At 41.4% G+C, this 20,197-nt stretch overlaps 1 protein-coding gene across 2 annotated transcripts in view; it reads left to right on the top strand.

Moving 5' to 3' along the window:
• Nucleotides 1-20,197, top strand: part of LOC121287178 (mesoderm induction early response protein 2-like) — a 56,264-nt gene that overhangs the window by 9,936 nt on the left and 26,131 nt on the right. For both annotated transcript variants that reach the window (XM_041204803.1, XM_041204804.1), the window contains exons 3-7: nt 11,271-11,392; nt 12,357-12,491; nt 14,454-14,577; nt 17,877-17,965; nt 19,516-19,588. In XM_041204803.1, coding sequence (XP_041060737.1) covers nt 11,271-11,392; nt 12,357-12,491; nt 14,454-14,577; nt 17,877-17,965; nt 19,516-19,588 — 543 coding nt within the window. The remainder of the gene's footprint in view (nt 1-11,270; nt 11,393-12,356; nt 12,492-14,453; nt 14,578-17,876; nt 17,966-19,515; nt 19,589-20,197) is intronic.

Genomic DNA, 20,197 nt, shown 5'->3' with positions numbered 1-20,197 from the left:
TTAAGAGACCCTCGAATAGGGGCTTTCCCTTCCTGCCAGAGTGTTCTGGTGATGTCACTTCTGGGGAATGTCTCATTGTAAATATGGGGGTTAAACCATTCGGAAACCTGAGAATATCTGTAGAGTTATTCTGCCTCAGGGATCTACACTAAATAGCAAATGCAGGAGGGGTAATAATCATACTTTTTGTGGTATCGCACTGTTCACGTTATTCATGACTAATATGAAGAAGAGTATTACTTACTATAAAGTTGTAACGTTACCTCGATAACATTAAGCTGTTTTCAGAGGCAGTTAGCAGTAATTTTCCAAAATTTTAGTTTAAGTACTCAGATTTTGCCCATTATGTGTAGAAATCCATAGTTGGTGCTGCTGTTCACTCTGAGGGAGTGCATCCATCTATTTCTGGACTAGTCCTGTTTTCCTGTTTGTCATAGAGCTATCTGACTGCAGTTCTTCTACCTGTCATGCTGCGTGTCACTCTCTCAGTCTTGGCGCCCCAAAGCAGACTGGCTCTGCCAGCTCTTACCAAGATGGAAATTGGAGTTTAAAGGGTGACAAGGTTATGGGTAATAGTTTCAGTAAAAGAGAAGTGAGGTGGCACAGAGGTGGGCGACTGTATGGGGGTGGTAGCGTTGATGGAGGATATGATGTAGGATTTAAGCTCTGCTTTTGATTGGCATGGAGTTTGAGGCCTGGGTCAGTCTGAGTAGTTAATCAGGAAAGGGAAAGAGTCAGTGACCAGGGAAGGGTGGGAGTTGAAAATCTTGGCTTCAGTCTTCCATGACTTAGAGAAAATTTTGGTTGATTCAGAACTTGATGTAGAGTAGGGAAATTGGCAGCACAGGAATGGTTGTGGGGTCAAGGGAAAGAGTGGAGAAGTAGAGCTGGGTGTCGAGACCAACATATGGAAGCTACCCTCTGAGACTGAATTATGCCATATAAATAAGGAAGTGCAGTGGTCTGTGGAGGTGATGGGATGTGGGAAAGAAAAGTATTCATTGGAGGTACACCGTCCGCCTTAAAATAGATGAGAATGGAACTCCCTGAGGACAAACACACATCCAGACAACGGGGAAGAAGCAGTGGAAGGGGAATGGAATTGTCCATTGTATGCTGTGATAGATTGAAGAAGATAAAGGCACTACACCATTCTCACAAGCCAGATGTTTTTCATGGATATGGCCAAAGTCATCCTGGTGCATTGAGTACAGGGGAGGAGAATGTCTAGTCCTAGAAGGCTGTAGTTAACATCACCTGTGGCTCCTCAAGGCAGCAACTATGAACTAGAAGATATGACATTCCATAGTACTGCCAAAAACACCATCATATCCCCTTCAGAGAAAGATACAGCTATTATGAAAGTAGAGATGGTGACAGCAACTACAGAAAAGTATCATGATAATGATCCTCCACTGTCGCTGCATCAAAATCCTGGAACTCCTTTCCTAACAGCACTGTGGGTGTATTTCCACCACATGGACTGCAGCAGTTCAAGAATACAGCTCACCACCACCTTCTCAAGGTCACTTGGGGATGGGCAATAAATGGTGGCCTAGCCAGCGATGCCCATATCCTGTGAAACAGTTGGAGCTAAATTAATTCTCTTGGGGTTACTGTGAGGAAAGTCAATGAATATCCATGTATTATAACCTGTTGCTAGACTACATTGACAAAGGTAGAACAGCAACTTATATTTATAAAAAAGAAAATTACTATGGATGATGGAAATCTGAAATAAGAAAAATAACAGATGGAAAACTCAGCAAGTCAGGCAGTATTGGTGGAGAAAAACAGAGTTAACGTTTCAAGTCAATGATCTTTTAGCAGAATTGAAGAAAGATAGAACTGTAAGAATTTTTAAGTCAGTGGGAAGGGAGAGGGGGCAAGAAGACCAAAGGAGAAGGCCTGTGATCAGGTGGAGGCCAGGGGAGAATAAATAGCTAAGGATTTCATGATGCAACAGCCAAAGAAAATGATGGATGGAGCAAAGAAACAAAGGTTGTGCCCAAATGAGGCATGAATTGCTACATAAAAACCATCTGAATGCAACACAAAGGGATAAAGGAAGAAACAAGATGAAGACCGAGTCAGCAAAACAAAAAATGAAAAAGCACAGAACAAGATGGAGGCAGCGGTTATGATCTAAAGTTGTTGAACTCCATGTTGAGTCTGGAAGGCTGTAGTGCCAAGTCGAAAGATAAAGATATTTGAAGAATGCTCACACATGGGAGAATGTGTAGGATGCTTACTAATAAAGAGATAGTGGATCAAGTGACAATGAGAGAGAATGTGGGAAGTGGAACCCAAAAGTACAAATCGAACAAAAAGATTTTCAAGCAAGTTAGTGAAGTGACAAGGGAGGAATGATTTATAAAGAGAATTTCAAAAGAATGATTTTTGAAAAATAAATCAATTGTGGTTGAGTAAGCAGGAAACATTTTTGAAAAATAAGCCCACTAGTGGTTTAGCAAGCAGGAAACAAAGATTAAGTCAGAAGAGAATAGGGTGCATGGGAGAACTTGTGGTTGGAGATGATCACTTTTCTATGAAGAGACAAGGCAATGTATAGATTTGTAAATGTAGACAAAGAAGTTGTGATCAGTGCTGGGAAGGAGTGAAGCCATGGAAAGTTTTGCAAATGAGGACAAGGAACTGACATCTTAACACTGGAGAACCCGCCCAGTTTGTGAGTGCAAGAGGCACAGAGTTTTGAATTATTCGCTCCTATATCTTAACAGCAACTTTGGAAGTGTCATGGGGTAATGCTTCATTTAATGCCACATTGGGAATATAGAAAGCACTTTCTTGTCCTTGAATATGAGAGTAGAAGAAGTGGGAGCAGGACTAGGCCATTTGGCCCTTCGAACCTCTGCTATTCAGTAAGATAAGGGCTGATATACCTTAATTCCACCTTTCCACACTATCCATGTATCGACTTAAATTTAAAATATGGAGGGAAAAACTCAGCAGGTCAGACAGCATCTGTGGAGAGAACCAGAACTAATGTTTTGGGTCGAGTGACCTTTCATCAGAACCATATGAACTATCCCCACAGAACCATTCCTATATTGATCTTTATCTTGAATATACTGAGCCCAACATTTTGTTCTTAGAAAGAAGATTACTAATTATTTTTTTTAAATTGTGTTTTCTTAATTTCTGTTTTACTTTCTGTTGCCATTTTAGTCATGCTTTTATATCAATAATTAATATTGAAACATTTAGAATGGATTTCCTATACAGTATGCAAATATTTGCCTGCAGCTATATAGTTGCAACTCTGGTCAGGAAATGGCACTGTAGAGCAACTTTCTGAAATCTTGCCTATATATAAAATAAAGCCAACAATTGACCATGGCTTCAAAGAAATTTACTAATTGTAAATGAAATGTAGCAACAGCAGTTGAGATGCTCCCTGAACATACTTGCTTAGTTAAAAGCAAAATACTACGGATGTTGGAAATCTGAAACAAAAACAAAAATTGCTGGAAAAACTCAGCAGGTCCAACAGCATCTGTGAAGAGGAAGACAGAGTTAACATTTCGAGTCCGTATGACTCCATCAGAACTAAAGAGGAATAAGAAATGTGGTGAAAGAGAAGCTGTTTAAGGGAGGTAGGACAGGTGGAGCTGGAGAGAGGGCCAGTGATAGGTGGAGGCAAAGGAGAGATTGCCAGAGATGTCATAAACAAAAGGACAAAGGGGTGTTGATGGTGGTGATATTAGCTAAAGAATGTGCTAATGGTGACATTAAGGGTAGAAAGTAGGATGAGCAAGTGACAGATGGCCATAGTGGGGGTGGGGTGGGGTGGGGGGAAGGCATCAAAATAGGCTAAAAGGTGGAGATAAAACAATGGATGGAAATAAGTGTAAAAAAATAATAGAAATAGGTGGGAAAAGAAAATATATATAATAATTATTAGAGGGATCAAAAAGTGGATGAGGATGGAGGAGAGAGTTCATGATGTGAAGTTGTTGAACTCAATATTCGGTCCGGAAGGCTGTAAAGTGCCTAGTCGGAAGATGAGGTGCTGTTCCTCCAGTTTGCGTTGAGCTTCACTGGAACATTGCAGCAGGCCAAGGACGGACATGTGGGCATGAGAGCAGGGCGGTGTGTTGAAATGGCAAGCGACAGGAAGGTCTGGGTAAAACAAAAACAAAAATACTTGGAAAAACTCAGCAGGTCTGACAGCATCTGCGGAGAGGAATGCAATTGACGTTTCAAGTCCATATGACTTTTCATCAGAACTAAGAAATATAGAAATGAGGTGAAATATAAGCTGGTAGAGGGGGGTGGGACAGGTAGAGCTCGATAGAGGGCCAGTGATAGGTGGCAGCAAAGAGATTGCCAAAGATGTCATAGACAAAAGGACAAAGGGGTGTTGACGGTGGTGATATTATCTAAGGAATGTGCTAATGGGGACATTAAGGGTAGTAAGCAAGACAAGCTAGTGGCAGATGGCCCTAGTGGGGGTGGGGGGAAGGGATCGAAATGGCTAAAAGGTAGAGATAAAACAATAGATCAAAGTACATTTAAAAATAGGTGGGAAAAGAAAAATATGTTTGTAAAAATATTATAAATTATTGGAAGAAGGGGGGTCGGAAAGGGGTGGAGATGAAGGAGAGAGTTCATGATCTGAAATTGTTAAACTCAATATTAAGTCCGGAAGACTGTAAAGTGCCTCGTCGGAAGGTGAGGTGCTGATCCTCCAGTTTGCGTTGAGCTTCACTGGAACATTGCAGCAGGCCAAGGACAGACATGTGGGCATGAGAGCAGGGTGGTGTGTTGAAATGGCAAGTGACAGTGAGGTCTGGGTCATGCTTGCGGACAGACCGAAGGTGTTCCGCAAAGTGGCCACCCAGCCTGCGTTTGGTCTCTCCAATGTAGAGGAGACCGCATTGGGAGCAATGAATGCAGTAGACTGAATTGAGGGAAGTGCAAGTGAAGTGCTGCTTCACTTGAAAGGAGTGTTTGGGCCCTTGGACAGTGAGGAGGGGGGAAGTAAAGGAGCAGGTGTTGCGCCTTCTGCGGTTGCATGGGAAGGTGCCGTGGGAAGTGGTTGAGGTGTAGGGGTGATGGAGGAGTGGACCAGGGTGTCCTGGAGGGAACGATCCCTGCGGAAAGCTGCCGGGGGAGTGAAGGGAAGATGTGTTCGGTGGTGGCGGAAATGGCAGAGGATGATCCTTTGAACACGGAGGCTGGTGGGGTGATAAGTGAGGAGAAGGGGGACCCTTTCATGTTTCTGGGAGGGAGAAGGTGTGAGGGCGGTTGCGCGGGAGATGGGCCGGACATGGTTGAGGGCCTTGTCAACCACCGTGGGTGGAAAACCTCGGTTAAGGAAGAAGGAAGACATGTCAGAGGAACTGTTTTTGAAAGTAGCATCATCAGAACAGATGCGACGGAGGCGAAGGAACTGAGAGAATAGGATGGAGTCCTTACAGGAAGTGGGGTGTGAGGAGCTGTAGTCAAGGTAGCTGTGGGAGTCGGTAGGCTTGTAATGATTATTGGTGGACAGTCTATCACCAGAAATTGAGACTGAAAGAGCAGGGAAGGGAAGTGTCAGTGATGGACCACGTTTCTAGATTTCCAGCATCCTCAGTATTTTGCTTTTATCTAAAGGAAGGTCTGGGTCATGCTTGCAGACAGACCAAAGGTGTACTTGTTTAGTCTTGCTTTGATCAATGTGTTATTCGTGGTCTTCCACTTGAAGGAAATATGTAAACCATAAGATTTTTCACAATTTCATCTATGATTCATATAATTCATGTGAATAACAAAGTGCTGGAATTTCCAGACTCTGGAAAGGTCCCATCAGATTGGAAAATAGTGAAAATGACTCCTCTATTCAAGAAAGGAGGGAGACAAAGCAGGAACCTACAGGCCAGTTAGCTTAATATCTGTCACAGAGAAAATTCTGGAATCTATTATTGAGGTTATAGCAGGGCACTGAGAAAATTTCAGTGCATTCAGGCCGAGTCAGCATGGTTTGTGAAAGGGAAATCATATTTGACTAATTTATTGGAGTTCCTTGAGGAAGTAACAAGCAAAATGGATAAAGGGGAACCTGTGGATGTTTTCTACTTGGATTTCCAGAAGGCATTTGGTGCCACATCAAAGGTTACTATGTAAAATAAGAGCTCATGGTGTAGGGGGTAACATATTAGCATGGATGGAGGATTGGCTAGCTAATAGAAAACAGAGTAGGCATCATTGGGTCATTTTCCAGTTGGCAAGATGTGACGAGTGGAGTGCCATAGGGATCAATGCTGGGGCCTCAACTATTTACAATTTTTATCAATGACTTGGATGAAGGGACCAAATGTATCATTGCTAAACTTTCTGATGACACAAAGATGAGCAGGAAAATAAGTTGTGAAGAAGATGTAAGGAATCTGCAAAGGGATATAGATAGGTTAAGTGATTGGACAAAAATTTTAACATTTGAAAATGTTTTCATTCATTGGATGTGGGCTTTGCTGGCTGGGCCAGCATTTATTGCCCATCCCGAGTTGCCCTTGAGAAGGTGGTGGTGAGCTGCCTTCTTGAACCACTGCAGTCCATGTGGTGTAGGTACACCCACATTGCTGTTGGGAAGGAAGCTCCAGGATTGTGACCCAGCGACAGTGAAGGAATGGCAATATATTTCCAAGTCAGGATGATGAGTTACTTGGAGGGGAACCTCCAGGTCATACTGTTCCCATTTATCTGCTGCCCTTGCTCACCTAGATGGAAGTGGTCGTGGGTTTGGAAGGTGCTGTTTAAGGAGTTGTGCAGGTGAATTCTTGTAAATGGTGCACACTGCTGCTACTGTGCATCAGTGGAGGAGGGAGTGAATGTTTGTGGATGTGGTGCCAATCAAGTGGACTGCTTTATCCTGGACGGTGTCCAGCTTCTTCAGTGTTGTGGGAACTGCACACATCCAGGCAAGTGGGAAGTATTCCATCACACTCCTGACTTGTGCCTTGTAGATGGTGGACAGGCTTTGGTGAGTCAGGAGGTGAGTTACTCGTTGCATGATTTCTAGCCCCTGACCTGCCCTTGTAACCACAGTATTTATATGGGTAGTCCAGTTCAATTTCTGGTCAATGGTGACCCCCAGGATGTTGATAGTGGGGGATTCAGTGATGGTAATGCCGTTGAACATCAAGGGGCAATGGCTGGCTACTCGCTTGTTGGCGATGGTCATTGCCTGACACTTGTGTGGCACGAAGGTTATTTGCCACTTGTCAGCCCAAGCCTGGATATTGTCCAGGTCTTGCTACATTTGGACATGGTCTGCTTCAGTGTCTGAGGAGTCACGAATGGTGCTGAACATTGTGCAATCATCAGCAAACCTCGGACCTTATTATGGAAAGAAGGTCATTGATGAAGCAGATGAAGATGGTTGGGCCAAGCATTGAGGAACTCCTGCAGTGATGTCCTGGAGCTGAGATGACAGATCTCTAACAACCACAACCGTCTTCCTTTGTGCTGGGATTGACTCCAACCAGCGGAGAGTTTTCCCCCTGATTCCCATTGACTCCAGTTTTGCTAGGGCTCCTTGATGCCAAATCAGTCAAATGTTGCCTTGATGTCAAGGACAGTCACTCTCACCTCACCTCGAGAATTCTTCTCTTTTGTCCATGTTTGAACTAAGGCTGTAATGAGGTCAGGAGCTGAGTGGCCCTAGCACAACCCAAACTGGGCATCAGTGAGCAGGTTATTGCTAAGCAAGTGCCACTTGAATGCACTTTTGATGACCCCTTCCATTACTTTACTGATGATCAAGAGTAGACTGATGGGGCGGTAATTGGCCGAGTTGGATTTGTCCTGCTTTTCATGTACAGGACATACCTGGGCAATTTCCCACATGACCGGGTAGATGCCAGTGTTGTAGCTGTACCCGATCAGCTTGTCTAGGGGCGCGGCAAGTTCTGGAGCACAAGCCTTCAGGACTTTTGCCGGAATATTGTCAGGGCCCATAGTCTTTGCAGTATCCAGTGCCTTCAGCCATTTCTTGATATCACGTGGAGTGAATCGAATTAGCTGAAGACTGTCATCTGTGATGCTGAGGACCTCCAGAGGAGGCCGAGATGGATCATCCACTCGGCACTTCTGGCTGAAGATTGTAGCAAATGCTTCAGCCTTATCTTTTGCACTGCTGTGCTGGGCTCCTCCATCGTTGAGGATGGGGATATTTGTGAACCTTCTTCCTCCAGTGAGTTGTTTAATTTTCCACCACCATCCATGACTGGATGTGGCAAGACTGCAGAGCTTGGATCTGATCCGTTAGTTATGGGATTGCTTAGTTCTGTCTATCACTTGCTGCTTATGCTGTTTGGCACGCAAGTAGCCCAGTGTTATAGCTTCACACCTCATTTTTTGGAATGCCTGATACCGCTCCTGGCATGCCCTCTTGCACTCTACATTGAACCAGGGTTGACCCCCTGGCTTGATGGTAATGGTAGAATGGGGGATATGCCAGACCATGAGTTTGCAGATTGCATTTGTGTACAATTCTGCTGCTGATTGCCCGCAGCTCCTCATGGATGCCTAGTCTTGAGTTGCTAGATCTGTTTGAAATCTGTCCCATTTAGCATGGTGGTAGTGCCACACAACACGATGGAGGGTATGCTCAGTGTGAAGGCAGGACTTCGTCTGGTCACTCCTACCGATACTGTCATGGCCAGATGCCTCTGCGGCAGGCAGGTTGGTGAGGATGAGGTCAAGTATGTTTTTCCCTCTTGTTGATTCCCTCACCACCTGCCGCAGACCCAGTCTAGCAACCATGTCGTTTAGGACTCAGCCAGCTCGGTCAGTAGTGGTGCTAACGAGCCACTCTTGGTGATGGGACATTGAAGTCCCCCACCCAGAGTACATTCTGCACCTTTGCCACACTCAGTGCTTCCAAGTGATGTTCAACATGGAGGAAACTGATTCATCAGCTGAGGGAGGTACGTGGTAATCAGCAGGAGGTTTCCTTGGCCATGTTTGGCCTGATGCCATGTGACTTCATGGGGTTCGCAGTCGATGTTGAGGACTCACAGGGCAACTCCCTCCCAACTATATACCACTGTCCACCATCTGCTGGGTCTGTCCTGCAGGTGGGACAGGATGTACCCAGGGATGGTGATGGTGGAGACCTTATCTGTAAGGTATGATTCCGTGAGGATGATCATGTCAGTCTGTTGCTTGACTACCTGCTCTCCCAATTTTGGGACTAGCCCCCAGATGTTAGTAAGGGGGACTTTGCAGTGTCGACAGGGCTGTGATTGCCGTTGTCATTTCTGATACCTAGGTCAATGCTGGGTGTCCATCTGGTTTCATTCCTTTTTTTGTGACTTTTTAACGGTTTGTTACAACTGAGTGGCTCGTTAGACCATTTCAGAGAACTTTTAGAGTCAACCACATGGCGGTGGGTCTAGAGTCACATGTAGACCAGACCAGGTAAGGGCGACAGATTTCCTTTCCTAAAGACATTAGTGAACCAGATGGGCTTTTACAGGGCATACCCAATTGACAATGGTTTCATGGTCATTGTTAGACTTTGAATTCCAGATTTTTATTGAATTCAAATTCCACCATCTGCCGTGGTGGGATTCGAACCCCAGTCCCCAGATCACTTCCCTGGGTCTCTGGATTACTCATCCAGCGACAGTACCACTACGCCATTGCCTCTCCTGGAAAAATGTGAAATTGTCCAGTTTGGCAGGAAGACTAGATAAGCAGCATATTATTTAAATGGAGAGAGATTACAGAACCCTGAGGTACAGAGGAACCTTGGTGTCTTGGTACATGAATCACAAGAGTTAGTATGCAGATCCAGCAAGTGATTAGGAAGGCAAATTGAATGTTGTCGTTTACTGCAAGGGGAATGGAATATAAAAGTTGGGATGATTTGCTACAGTCGTTATAGGGTTTTGGTGAGACTGCATCTGGATATAAATGCATTAGAAGCAGTTCAGAGAAGGTTCACTTGACTGATAACTGGGGTCGGGATGTTATCTTATGAGGAAAGTTTGGAGATCGGGCCTGTATCTATTGGTGTTTAGAAGAATAAGAGGGCCTTATTGAAACATATAAGATCCTAAGGGGACTTGACAGGGTGGGTGCCGAAAAGATGTTTTCCCCTTGTGGAAGAGGCTAGGACCATGGAACACAGTTTAAAATTAAGGGGCCTCCCATTTAATACGGAGATGAAGAGAAATTCTTCTGTAAGAGGGTGATGAGTTTGTGGAACTCTATTCCCCAGAGAGCGGCAGAGGCAGGATCATTGAATATTGTTAAGGCAGAGGTAGGTAGATTCTTGACTAACAAGGGAGTGAAAGGGTGTGGAGGGGTGGGGACGGGCGGGTAGGTGGCAATGTGGAGTTGAGGGCGCAGTTAAATCAGCCATGATCTTATTGAATGGCGGAGCAAGCTTGAGGGGCCGATTGACCTACTCCTATTTTGTATGCTCTGGGATTGTGTGTGCGTGCATACGCGCATCATGGCCTCTAGTTATGCTCTTCCCCACAAATGGAAACATTCCTTCAGTATCCACTCTAACAAAACCTTTCAGACTTCTAGAGATTAGACCACGCTTGAGCCTTATTTTTGTAGAGAAAGAAACCCAGCCTGTTCGTCCTTTCCTGATATGTGTACGCATGCATTTCAGGTATCATCCTTGTAAATCTTCTCTGCACCCTCACCAGTGCCTTATATTCTTTTTATAATATGGTGACTAGAACTGCACATAGTACTCCAGGTGTGGTCTAACCAAGATTTGATATTTACTGAACTTTAGTCAGTGTTAAAGGGAAATAGTGCTAATGTTTAGGGAATCCTGAATAGTTTTGTATACATTTTTGTTTTAGCATGCAACACTTCAGCAGCATGTTAACAGATCACAAATGAGTGCTTCCCATGGCAGGATCTCAGCATTGTCCAATAATAATTAGCCTATAATTTACATCAGCATGCACTGGGTACCAGTGTAGACGCCTTAGAAACACACAAGGGTAGTAGCTAAATGTCGCACGTGTTCCAGAAACTAAAATACCTTTGCACATTGTAATGAGTGGTTATTGTATTGGTATAAATGTACAGTTGTATTTCTATAATTTCTTAGAACTGCATAATGTAGATGTGGAGAAAACATTTTTGTAAAAAATCAATTAACTTTTTAGAAGATTTCTGCTTAATGTCCATTTGTTCTTAACTCTCTCTGAATTGTGTATTTCTTTTTAGGCTGTACTAATGTGTGCAGGAGAATATGTAATTGTTAAAGTCGATTTTTGTCTTTTAAGCTGGCTCAATGGGCTCAGCAGATCACAGATTCAATTTGGCCGATATCCTATCTCACAGTTACCCGCCTCAGGAAGAGGAGGAGACGCCTGAGGCCGATAAATCATTTGAGGATCTGGAAAGGGTAAGTTCATGTTAAGGATTTTCAAACTTTAAAATCCTGAATGCTATGCATTTGTAGGCCCAATACATGATTCTGTTCAGTAACTAGATTTGTATGAGTGTCATCTCTGTATGACTCTCAAAACTGTTGAGCATTTCATCTTTGTTTCCATTCTGCTACTTCCGCACTTTGGAGCAATGAAAACCATTTGTCCATATGCATTGTAGTTACAAGATAGATCCAGAAAAGGTAGATGAACTGCAATATACTCTGAATAATTGTCAATTTGCACTGAAGATGGCAAAAAATCCAATAAGTTGCATTTTTAAAATTAATTCATGGGATGTGGGCTTGGCTGGCAAGGTCAGCATTTCTCACCTATCCCTACTTGCTCTTGAGATACATTTGAATGGCTTGCTAGGTCATTTCGTGGGACGGTTAAGAATCAGCCGCATTGTTGTGTGTCTGGGGTCATGTATAGGCCAGACCGCGTAAGGACAGCAGATTGCATTCCGTAAAGGATATTGGTGAGCGTGATGGGTTTTTATGCTAGTCCAGTAGTTTTATGATCACCATACTGATATTATCTTTATAATTCCAGATTTATTTAATTAACTGAAATTAAATTGCCCAGCTGCTGTAAATTTGAACTCATTCTCCAAATCATTAGTCCAGGTCACTGGATTGCCAATCCATCAACATGACCACAATGCTACTGCACTCCATAAATAATTAAGATAATAACACAACAAAGTGGGATTCAGAGCTAAAAATTAGTTAACAAATAATTTGAATTCAGTATAGGCTGTTTTTAATAAAATTGTCAGTAAAGGCTAGTAATGTGATTTCACCACCCTTTGTGGTTTCACTGCTGTGCTACGTTGTGTCCTTTTACAGTTATAGTACATTATATTTCCATTCAAATGAAGAGGAAGGAAACAAGGTGACAAGACTCATGATTGCTTATTTTAATCTCTTTATACAGGAAAGTGATGTGCCTTTCGAAGAACTTCTAGCACTTTATGGTTATGAAGCATCCGATCCAATCTCGGAGCATGAAAGTGAGGGCAGCTCACCCAGTGAGCTTGCTGATAACTTGCCGGATATGACTCTGGATAAGGTAATCATTTCTGGATCTGCTGAGTTGATTTCATTCTTTTTAAAGCAATCAGCCAATTGATGCCAACATTCATTTACAATTTTATAATAAGCTAGTGGATCTCCCTTGATGTTGTTCATACTGATCAAATGAAAATGTACAAGTTTGTGAGAGATCTGGTATGAAATAATAGTGGAAATGAATGGTGACTTTTTTGGTTATTGAAAAAATCTGAATAACCGATCAGAAAAGAGTGTTTTTTGTATTATGGGCACATTTAAAGTTTGCATACTATAATCAAAACTATTAAATATAGGTAGTCATTTGCAAATTTCATGCCTGATTAGTGTGGAAAAGCTTTTGCTGGTGAAGTTGCTGACTGCATCCAAATCCACACCTTTATTAAAAAGCACTTGTAGCTTCTCTGCTGCTTTTGTCCAACAACCCTGCTGTTTTGGCATCAACTTTGCACATAGTCACAGTGGGAATTCAAAAACCTTACTTGGCAATTTTCACCATTTTCTACTTTTTTCAGAAACACCATTTAACATATTTCTTGGAGTCTGCGTAAATGCATGAAATGCTGGACAATCATTTCTCAGATATTAGTTGAAAATACTAACCAGCTCGAAAACTTAATATGCAAGTAAAATGATTAAGAAAAAGATGGAATTTTGAGTTGGGAAGGAGTGCACAGTGAGGAAATGCTGAAAATTAACGGCAGACAAATCAGTTCTGATGGTCAACACCTGAAACATTAACCTGTCTTTCCCTTTCAGGTGTTGTGCTTTTGTAGCAGTTCCATCCTTAGACCTATAACGCAGCTACCTTTTATCAAAACAGGAAGGCTTAAGTGCTTCATGTCTGGCAGTTAGTTTGAATCTCTGTCTTTTAAACTTACAACTAACATTCACTTAACCGCTTGTGCTTTGTTCTTCTGACTTAAGTGCCTCATGATTCGTTGTATTGCTATTTTGTAGCTTGGCCCCAATGATCTTTTGTTCTATATGATTGAAGGATCAGTAAGAAAAACTGTCAGTTTATTGCACAATTGGTATCAAGTTCAACAAATTTCATTAAATTAAACTTTCCGATAAAGAGTCTATCAAATTGTGTCCTCTTTACAAAGGGTCCTCTCCAAATAAGCAAGGAAAATGTATGCTTATAATTTGATTTCATCATTAGTCACAGCGAATTATAAAGTACATTTGTAACTTTTTAATTCATTCACAGAATGTAGGAGCACCTGCCAAGGCCAGTGTTTGATGCCCATTCTTAATTATTCTTGAGAAGGTTGTGATGAACTGGCTTCTTGAGCTGCTGTAATCCATGTGGTGAAGGTGCTCCCACAATGTTGTTAGCGATAGAGTTCCAGGATTTTGACCCAATGATGATGAAGGAACATTGATATGTTTCCAAGTTAGGGTGATGTGTGACTTGAGGAGAACTTGCAGGTGGTGGTGTTCCAAATACACCTGCTGCCTTTGTCCTTCCAGGTGGTAGAGGTTATGGGCTGTCGAAGAAGCACTGGTGAGTTGCTGCAGTGCATCTTGTAGACGGTACACACTGCAGACCTGATGCACCGGTGGTGGAGGGGATGAATGTTGAAGATGGTGGATGGACTGTCAGTCAAGTGGGCTGTTTTGCCCTGGTTGGTCTGAATTTGAGCGTTGGAGCTGTATTCCATCACAATTCTAACTTGTGCTTTATAAATGGTGAAAGGGCTTTAGGAGTGGGGAGATGAGTCACTCGCCACAGAATACCCAATCTCTGACTTGCTATCGTAGTCACAGTATTTATGTGGCTGGTCTGGTTCCATTTCTGGCCTGTGGTGACCCTCAAGATTTTGATGGTGGGCGATTCGATGATGGTAATGCCAGTTACCAGCCCAAGTCTGAATGTTGTCCAGGCCTTGCTGTAAGACTGCTGAAATATGAATAACTAAGAAAACATAAATGATAAACCCCTGTTTTTTGTTGACAGGAACAAATCGCTAAAGATCTTCTTTCTGGAGAAGAGGAGGAAGAAACCCAGTCTTCAGCAGATGATTTGACTCCGTCAGTCACTTCCCATGAAGCATCAGATCTTTTTCCCCACCCTCTGAGATGTAAGTGCTATAAGGTGATGGTTTACAAGGTCCTTACCGTTGGAGAAAGCCATTTAACTTGTTATAATTCATTCATCCGGAACAAGTCTGTGCTCCTATTCAACTCAAAAACAAAAACAGAATTACCTGGAAAAACTCAGCAGGTCTGGCAGCATTGGTGAAGAAGAAAAGAGTTGACGTTTCGAGTCCTCATGACCCTCTGTCGAAGGGTCATGAGGACTCGAAACGTCAACTCTTTTCTTCTCCGCCGATGCTGCCAGACCTGCTGAGTTTTTCCAGGTAATTCTGTTTTTGTTTTTGTTTTGGATTTCCAGCATCCGCAGTTTTTTTGTTTTTATCTCTGTGCTCCTATTGCTCTATTTGTTGTTTTTTTATTATTCCATGGTTTTCACTTCTACCTCTCTGTCTGGAAGTCCATCCTAGGTGTTGATCACTTTGCTTTAAATGAACCCTCATATCAGTCTTGAACAAAAACAAAAAATGCTGGAGAAAATCAGCAGGTCTGACAGCATCTGTGGCGAGAAAGACAGAGTTAACGTTTCGAGCTGAAGAAGAGTCATATGGACTCGAAACGTTAACTGTCTTTCTCTCCACAGATGCTGTCAGACTTGCTGAGTTTTTCTAGCATTTTTTGTTTATGTTTCAGATTTCCAGCATCTGCAGTATTTTGTCTTTATATCAGTCTTTAAAGTTATCGTTTACTAGTTTGAACATATGCTGTCTTAACCATATCTTAACCATGCCTTTTCCATTACATTCCTTTTGAGAAGGACTGAATTAAATTTGGCCAAGTGCAGTTTGCACACCATGGTGGAGAAAGGCAGCATGATCTCTCAATACAAATAATTTGGGAAAATCTCTGTACGATGTGGATTTTTCATCCCTGATTGGTTATATTCCACCTATGACCATTGACTGTAGCAACACAAGAACCACCTGGATGATGTATTCCGGATAGGAAGACTAACGGTTCATCTCCTCTTGCCCACTTCAATGTTTCCTTTCTTTCTAATGAATAATCCTTATCATTTTAATAGCCATGAATCCTTCATAGATCTCAGGAGTGAAATCCCATTTAACAATTTCTGTTCACAGCCTATGCTGTCAATTAGTTCCAAATGTTGTTTATCCCCTAAAGAAAATGTAGCTTGAATTTAAGCAGCTTAGTTCTAAAACTCTGTACAGTGCAGACAAATGAGCCATTTTTTTAACTTTTTAAATCTCCTAATATAGAAAAATTTTATTAAGTTTTCACTTAGTCTTCTGTTCTGGGGGAAGAAAAATCTCAGTTGACAACTTCATAACTCAGGTCACTTAAGTTTTGGTATTGTAGCTCATGTTGAGTGCTCACAGATTAGTTTAATATATATTCTGAACTAAGTGTCCAAACCTGGTCAGTGTATTCCAGATGTGCTCTTAATAAGACTGTGTACAATTGTTATAACCACTTCTTTCCATTTTTGCCATACCATTTTAAATCTAAAAGAATTAAGTTGGTTAATATTCATCCAATTTGAGAGATGTGATTGGTCTGTGGTTATAACGTGGCCACTAAATCTGAGATTCTATTAGATACAGTAACCAGTAAGATGTGTGATCCAGTAACTTTTGGTGCTATGTCTTTCTGCTAATCCTTTTTCCAAATATTTATATTGAACTATTTTCAGCCCCGCCTGACTTGCATCCTTGAGGTTGTCAGTCTTGTCACTTAATTTTTTTTTATATGTAAAAGGGGTAAACATAGTATTTCAGATTAGGACTAAAGATGAAAATCAAAAGAGGGATTTGATAAGATCAATGAAGTTTGGAGCAGGTGCATGAATACTGGATAACATTATATGTGTGATTGATCCTGTGATTATGAAGGGTTTTGTCATAAGCAGACAAAATCCAAGTAGAAGATAATTTAAAGAAGAAAATAGAAGACTAGGGGAGAAAGAAGTGACTGGGGTGAGAGGGAAGAATCTTCAGAATATATTATGACCCTGTGGGGCATAGGTTCCCAAGTGCATTCAAATTTTTAGAACCTGGAAAAGGCCAATATGACCAATAAGCCCTCCCTTTTTTACGGATCAGTCAGGTCTACCTCACCATATTCCTCATACATTACTTTCTCCAGAAGCTCATGTGAGCAAGTTATTTGACTTCTGTGTTGTCTCTTTTCTCTGGTATAAACCAGATTAGCTCTGCGAGCTTCCCTTCAGGTGAATTTAAAGTCCTGAGGTCGTATTTCTTTCAGTTATCTCATCTGTAGATGATTAACATCTTAAGATTCTTAATAAATGAATTCCCCCTCCCCCATTACTGTTCCTAGCTTAATTCCATGAAAGAAATATGACTGGATGTAGAACTTGAAACTTTATTTATTCATTAGTTCTTCATACCCCAATCCATCCCACTGCTGGAATTCCAGATATTTTCTTGGAAAGAGTGGACTAGCAAGCTGCTTCAGCCCATGAAAGAATCCCATTACCGATAGTAAAGAGTCCCAAAGGATGGAAATTTGAAATAGAAAGAGCCAGTTTCCGTTGGAGATAAGAAGCCATGATAGCTGTATTGAAAAAAGTGTTACCCAGTAGAAGTCGCTGACTACCTACAGGTGTGACTATGGCAACACCATTTTAATAAAAGATGCCTCACACCCAATACAGGTAAATGTTACTTAATGTGCATATTTACATGACTAACATCTACGCCATTCAGAGCAAGAATTTGCAATCATTCTCTTTGGTCAAAAGTTTGAATTCCGGCATGAACTTAAGAGAAGTACCACATCTTAATGCAGCTTCTAAGTTTTTGGCTCAAAGTTACAAGCGGTTCTTGGTGTCATTAGTTGAATGATGGCTGAGAAAGTTGACTTGCACAACAAAATTCACACCTGCTTTCCACCCAAACACAATTAGGTGGTGCTTGCTTTTTGTCATGATGTGTCCTGTTGGAAAGGTTAAAGTGCACATGCGTGCACTGCATGAATGGGTATGGAGATCACATGCCCAATGTTGGCGTGTAAAACCTCTTTTAATTTGATTTCTGTAGCTGTCATTGAGACATTTATTTCTTTGTGGATAGAGGAAAATGACATGCTCAGTTCAGTTTGTGCGTGCATAATCGTTCTCAGGATCAAAGAAATTCTTGTTCAGATAACGTTGCTGCATTTCCTGAAATGAGTTTGCCGGTCTGACTTTTACACCAGAGAATTGCTCAAGCTGCTTGCAATAAAAATTTATAATTATTGCCTCTGTTAATTATAATTAAATATTTAGTTCATGGATTAATTATCAGCTTTATTTTGTTTCCAGCTAATTCTATTGAGGATGATAAGGAACTGTCATTATCAGATGAGGACTCTGAAGAAGATGATTCCATTTTGTCTAATGACTGTAAGAAGGTTAGTGCCTTTTGGACAAGGTGTAGTTTATATTTCCCTTCCTTCATCGGTGTCTGAAAACGTGTTATTACATAGGTCCGGATAAGTTAACATCAGTGGAGGACAGCTGTCACAATATAACTTTGAATATTGAGTTATGCTTTTTCTGAAAAACATAATCTACTTCTTGCCACATTTGTTCCATTTTTATATTTTTTTGTTTTATTATTTTATATTCATTGCTTTTTCTTCTTCCCACTTTTGCTGTCTCCTGACAACACTGGCAAGTTCGAGTTATTGCATTGAGGTAGTGTATAGCTGAGTTACACAGCCTGGAAAATCTCTGGTTAAATTCCTAGTACTGAGATGCCACAATTGATCTAAGTGCCCCTGGGCAGACAAGAGGAAAATCAGCCATCTTCCCTCTTCTTGAATGCTCTCTAGTGATTTCTGCTGAAAAGAGCATGAGAAAGATTGGCCTTGGCTGTGGTGACTCCTCCCATGGCTGGATAGCCTGTCAAAACTGACTGTTTGTTTAAACTCACATGAAAAATTGTTACTTGAGATATGGAAGGGTGCCCTTTGCCTGCTGAAATGCACCTCCCACGGAGTTAACAAAGCTGTTTGAGGGAGTGGAAAGTGGATGTCTATCCAATTTCTTGTTTAATCTGAGGGAAGAGCATCTTCTGGCAAATTAGTCATTTTTCTCTTGGGTTGACCTATTTTGACTTCTAGTTGAGCAACGCCGTTTAAAAAAAATTCTCATCCTGTTTTCAAATAATTCCATGGTCTCGCCCTTCTCTAACTCTCTAACCACCTCCAATTCTACAATCCTCTAAAGGCTTTGCACACCTCCAATCCTGACCTCTTGCAGATTCCCCCCCACCCCGAATTCTCTTCAATCCGCTGTTGGCAGCTGTGCTTTCAACTGCACAGGCCCTAAGCTCTGGATTTCCCTCCTGTAAGCCTCTCTACCTCTCTCTCCTCCCTTTTGAGATGCTTCTTAAAAACCTCCCTCTTTTGGTCAAGCTTTGACCTGTCCTAACATCTCCTTACGTGGACAAATAGCCGAAATATCCTGAAACATCACACCTGTTATGATAAATGTAGACATTAATGGAAGTCATGTCTCTTAGCAATAACAACTGTGTTATTTAATTAATTTATTTTTTCAGGTGCCATTTGTTCAAATAGAACTTGGTAATGAAAATGCAGAAACTCCTTATTTCTTCAGTACTCAGAGGAATGAAAGTAGTAACCTTGTTGAAATGATGTGCCGACGAAATGTGTAGAGTATTTTTTAAATTTATCACTGTACGACTTGTATTTGGCTGACTGAATTTTTAAAATATGAGCCCATTAGGATTAATTGTTATTTACATAATGTCTTGGAGGTCAAAGTCATTGGATTAGCTTACATTTTATATGTATGCAAGTAGGTAGAGCATCTATGCTTGTTTTTTTTTCACCGTTATTTTAAGTTTTTTTTTCAGATATTTAAGAGTTTTGTTTTAGAGTATTTTACATCCTGAAGGATAATGTGTCAAAAAATTTATCTTGATTTATTTCAGGAAATTATGGTTGGACCTCAGTATCAAGCTCCTATTCCACCATTCATCGGCCGATATAGGCAAAATGAAAAAGGTAAGGAATATATAATTTCATTTTTATTGGCATTTCCTTACACCTTTCTCTCAGTACTCTAAATGTAAATGTCTAATCTTCCCTTTATGTAAAGCACCGTTTGAAATATATTTGTCCACATGGACCCGCAGCAGTTTAGTTAAATGTTTTATCGATTATCAAAAGGCTTTAACCGACATTGAGCTATTTGTATAAATTTCAGACCTGTGTTTTCCATATTGCACGGGGCAATATATTAGAATCATTCCGAATAATCTTTGTGCAGTTTGACATTTTAATGTTAATATATAATGTGTAATATGTTGAAATGCATTTATTGCTATACTATAGTAGCAGGGCTGACAGGCTTCAGTAGTCACCAATTACCTTTCTACATGCTGGTTTGCATGAATCAAAATTTCCTTCAACTCAATGTAGAGAAAACTGAAGGCTCCTCTCAACTTCCCTATTTGACAGCTCAGGCAATGTTCAGTGATACAGAAACTTGGCATGTTGTCTATATGAGGTCTTGAGTTTTCTCGCCCACATCAACTCTGTTACCAACAAGATCTGCTCCCACCTTCGAAATGGTACCTATCCCTGCCACTGCCTCTCCCTGCAGCATTGTTG

Source organism: Carcharodon carcharias, chromosome 14, assembly GCF_017639515.1.
Source record: "Carcharodon carcharias isolate sCarCar2 chromosome 14, sCarCar2.pri, whole genome shotgun sequence".
NCBI classification, from domain to species: domain Eukaryota; kingdom Metazoa; phylum Chordata; class Chondrichthyes; order Lamniformes; family Lamnidae; genus Carcharodon; species Carcharodon carcharias.
This window is presented reverse-complemented; position numbering and strand designations above follow the sequence as displayed.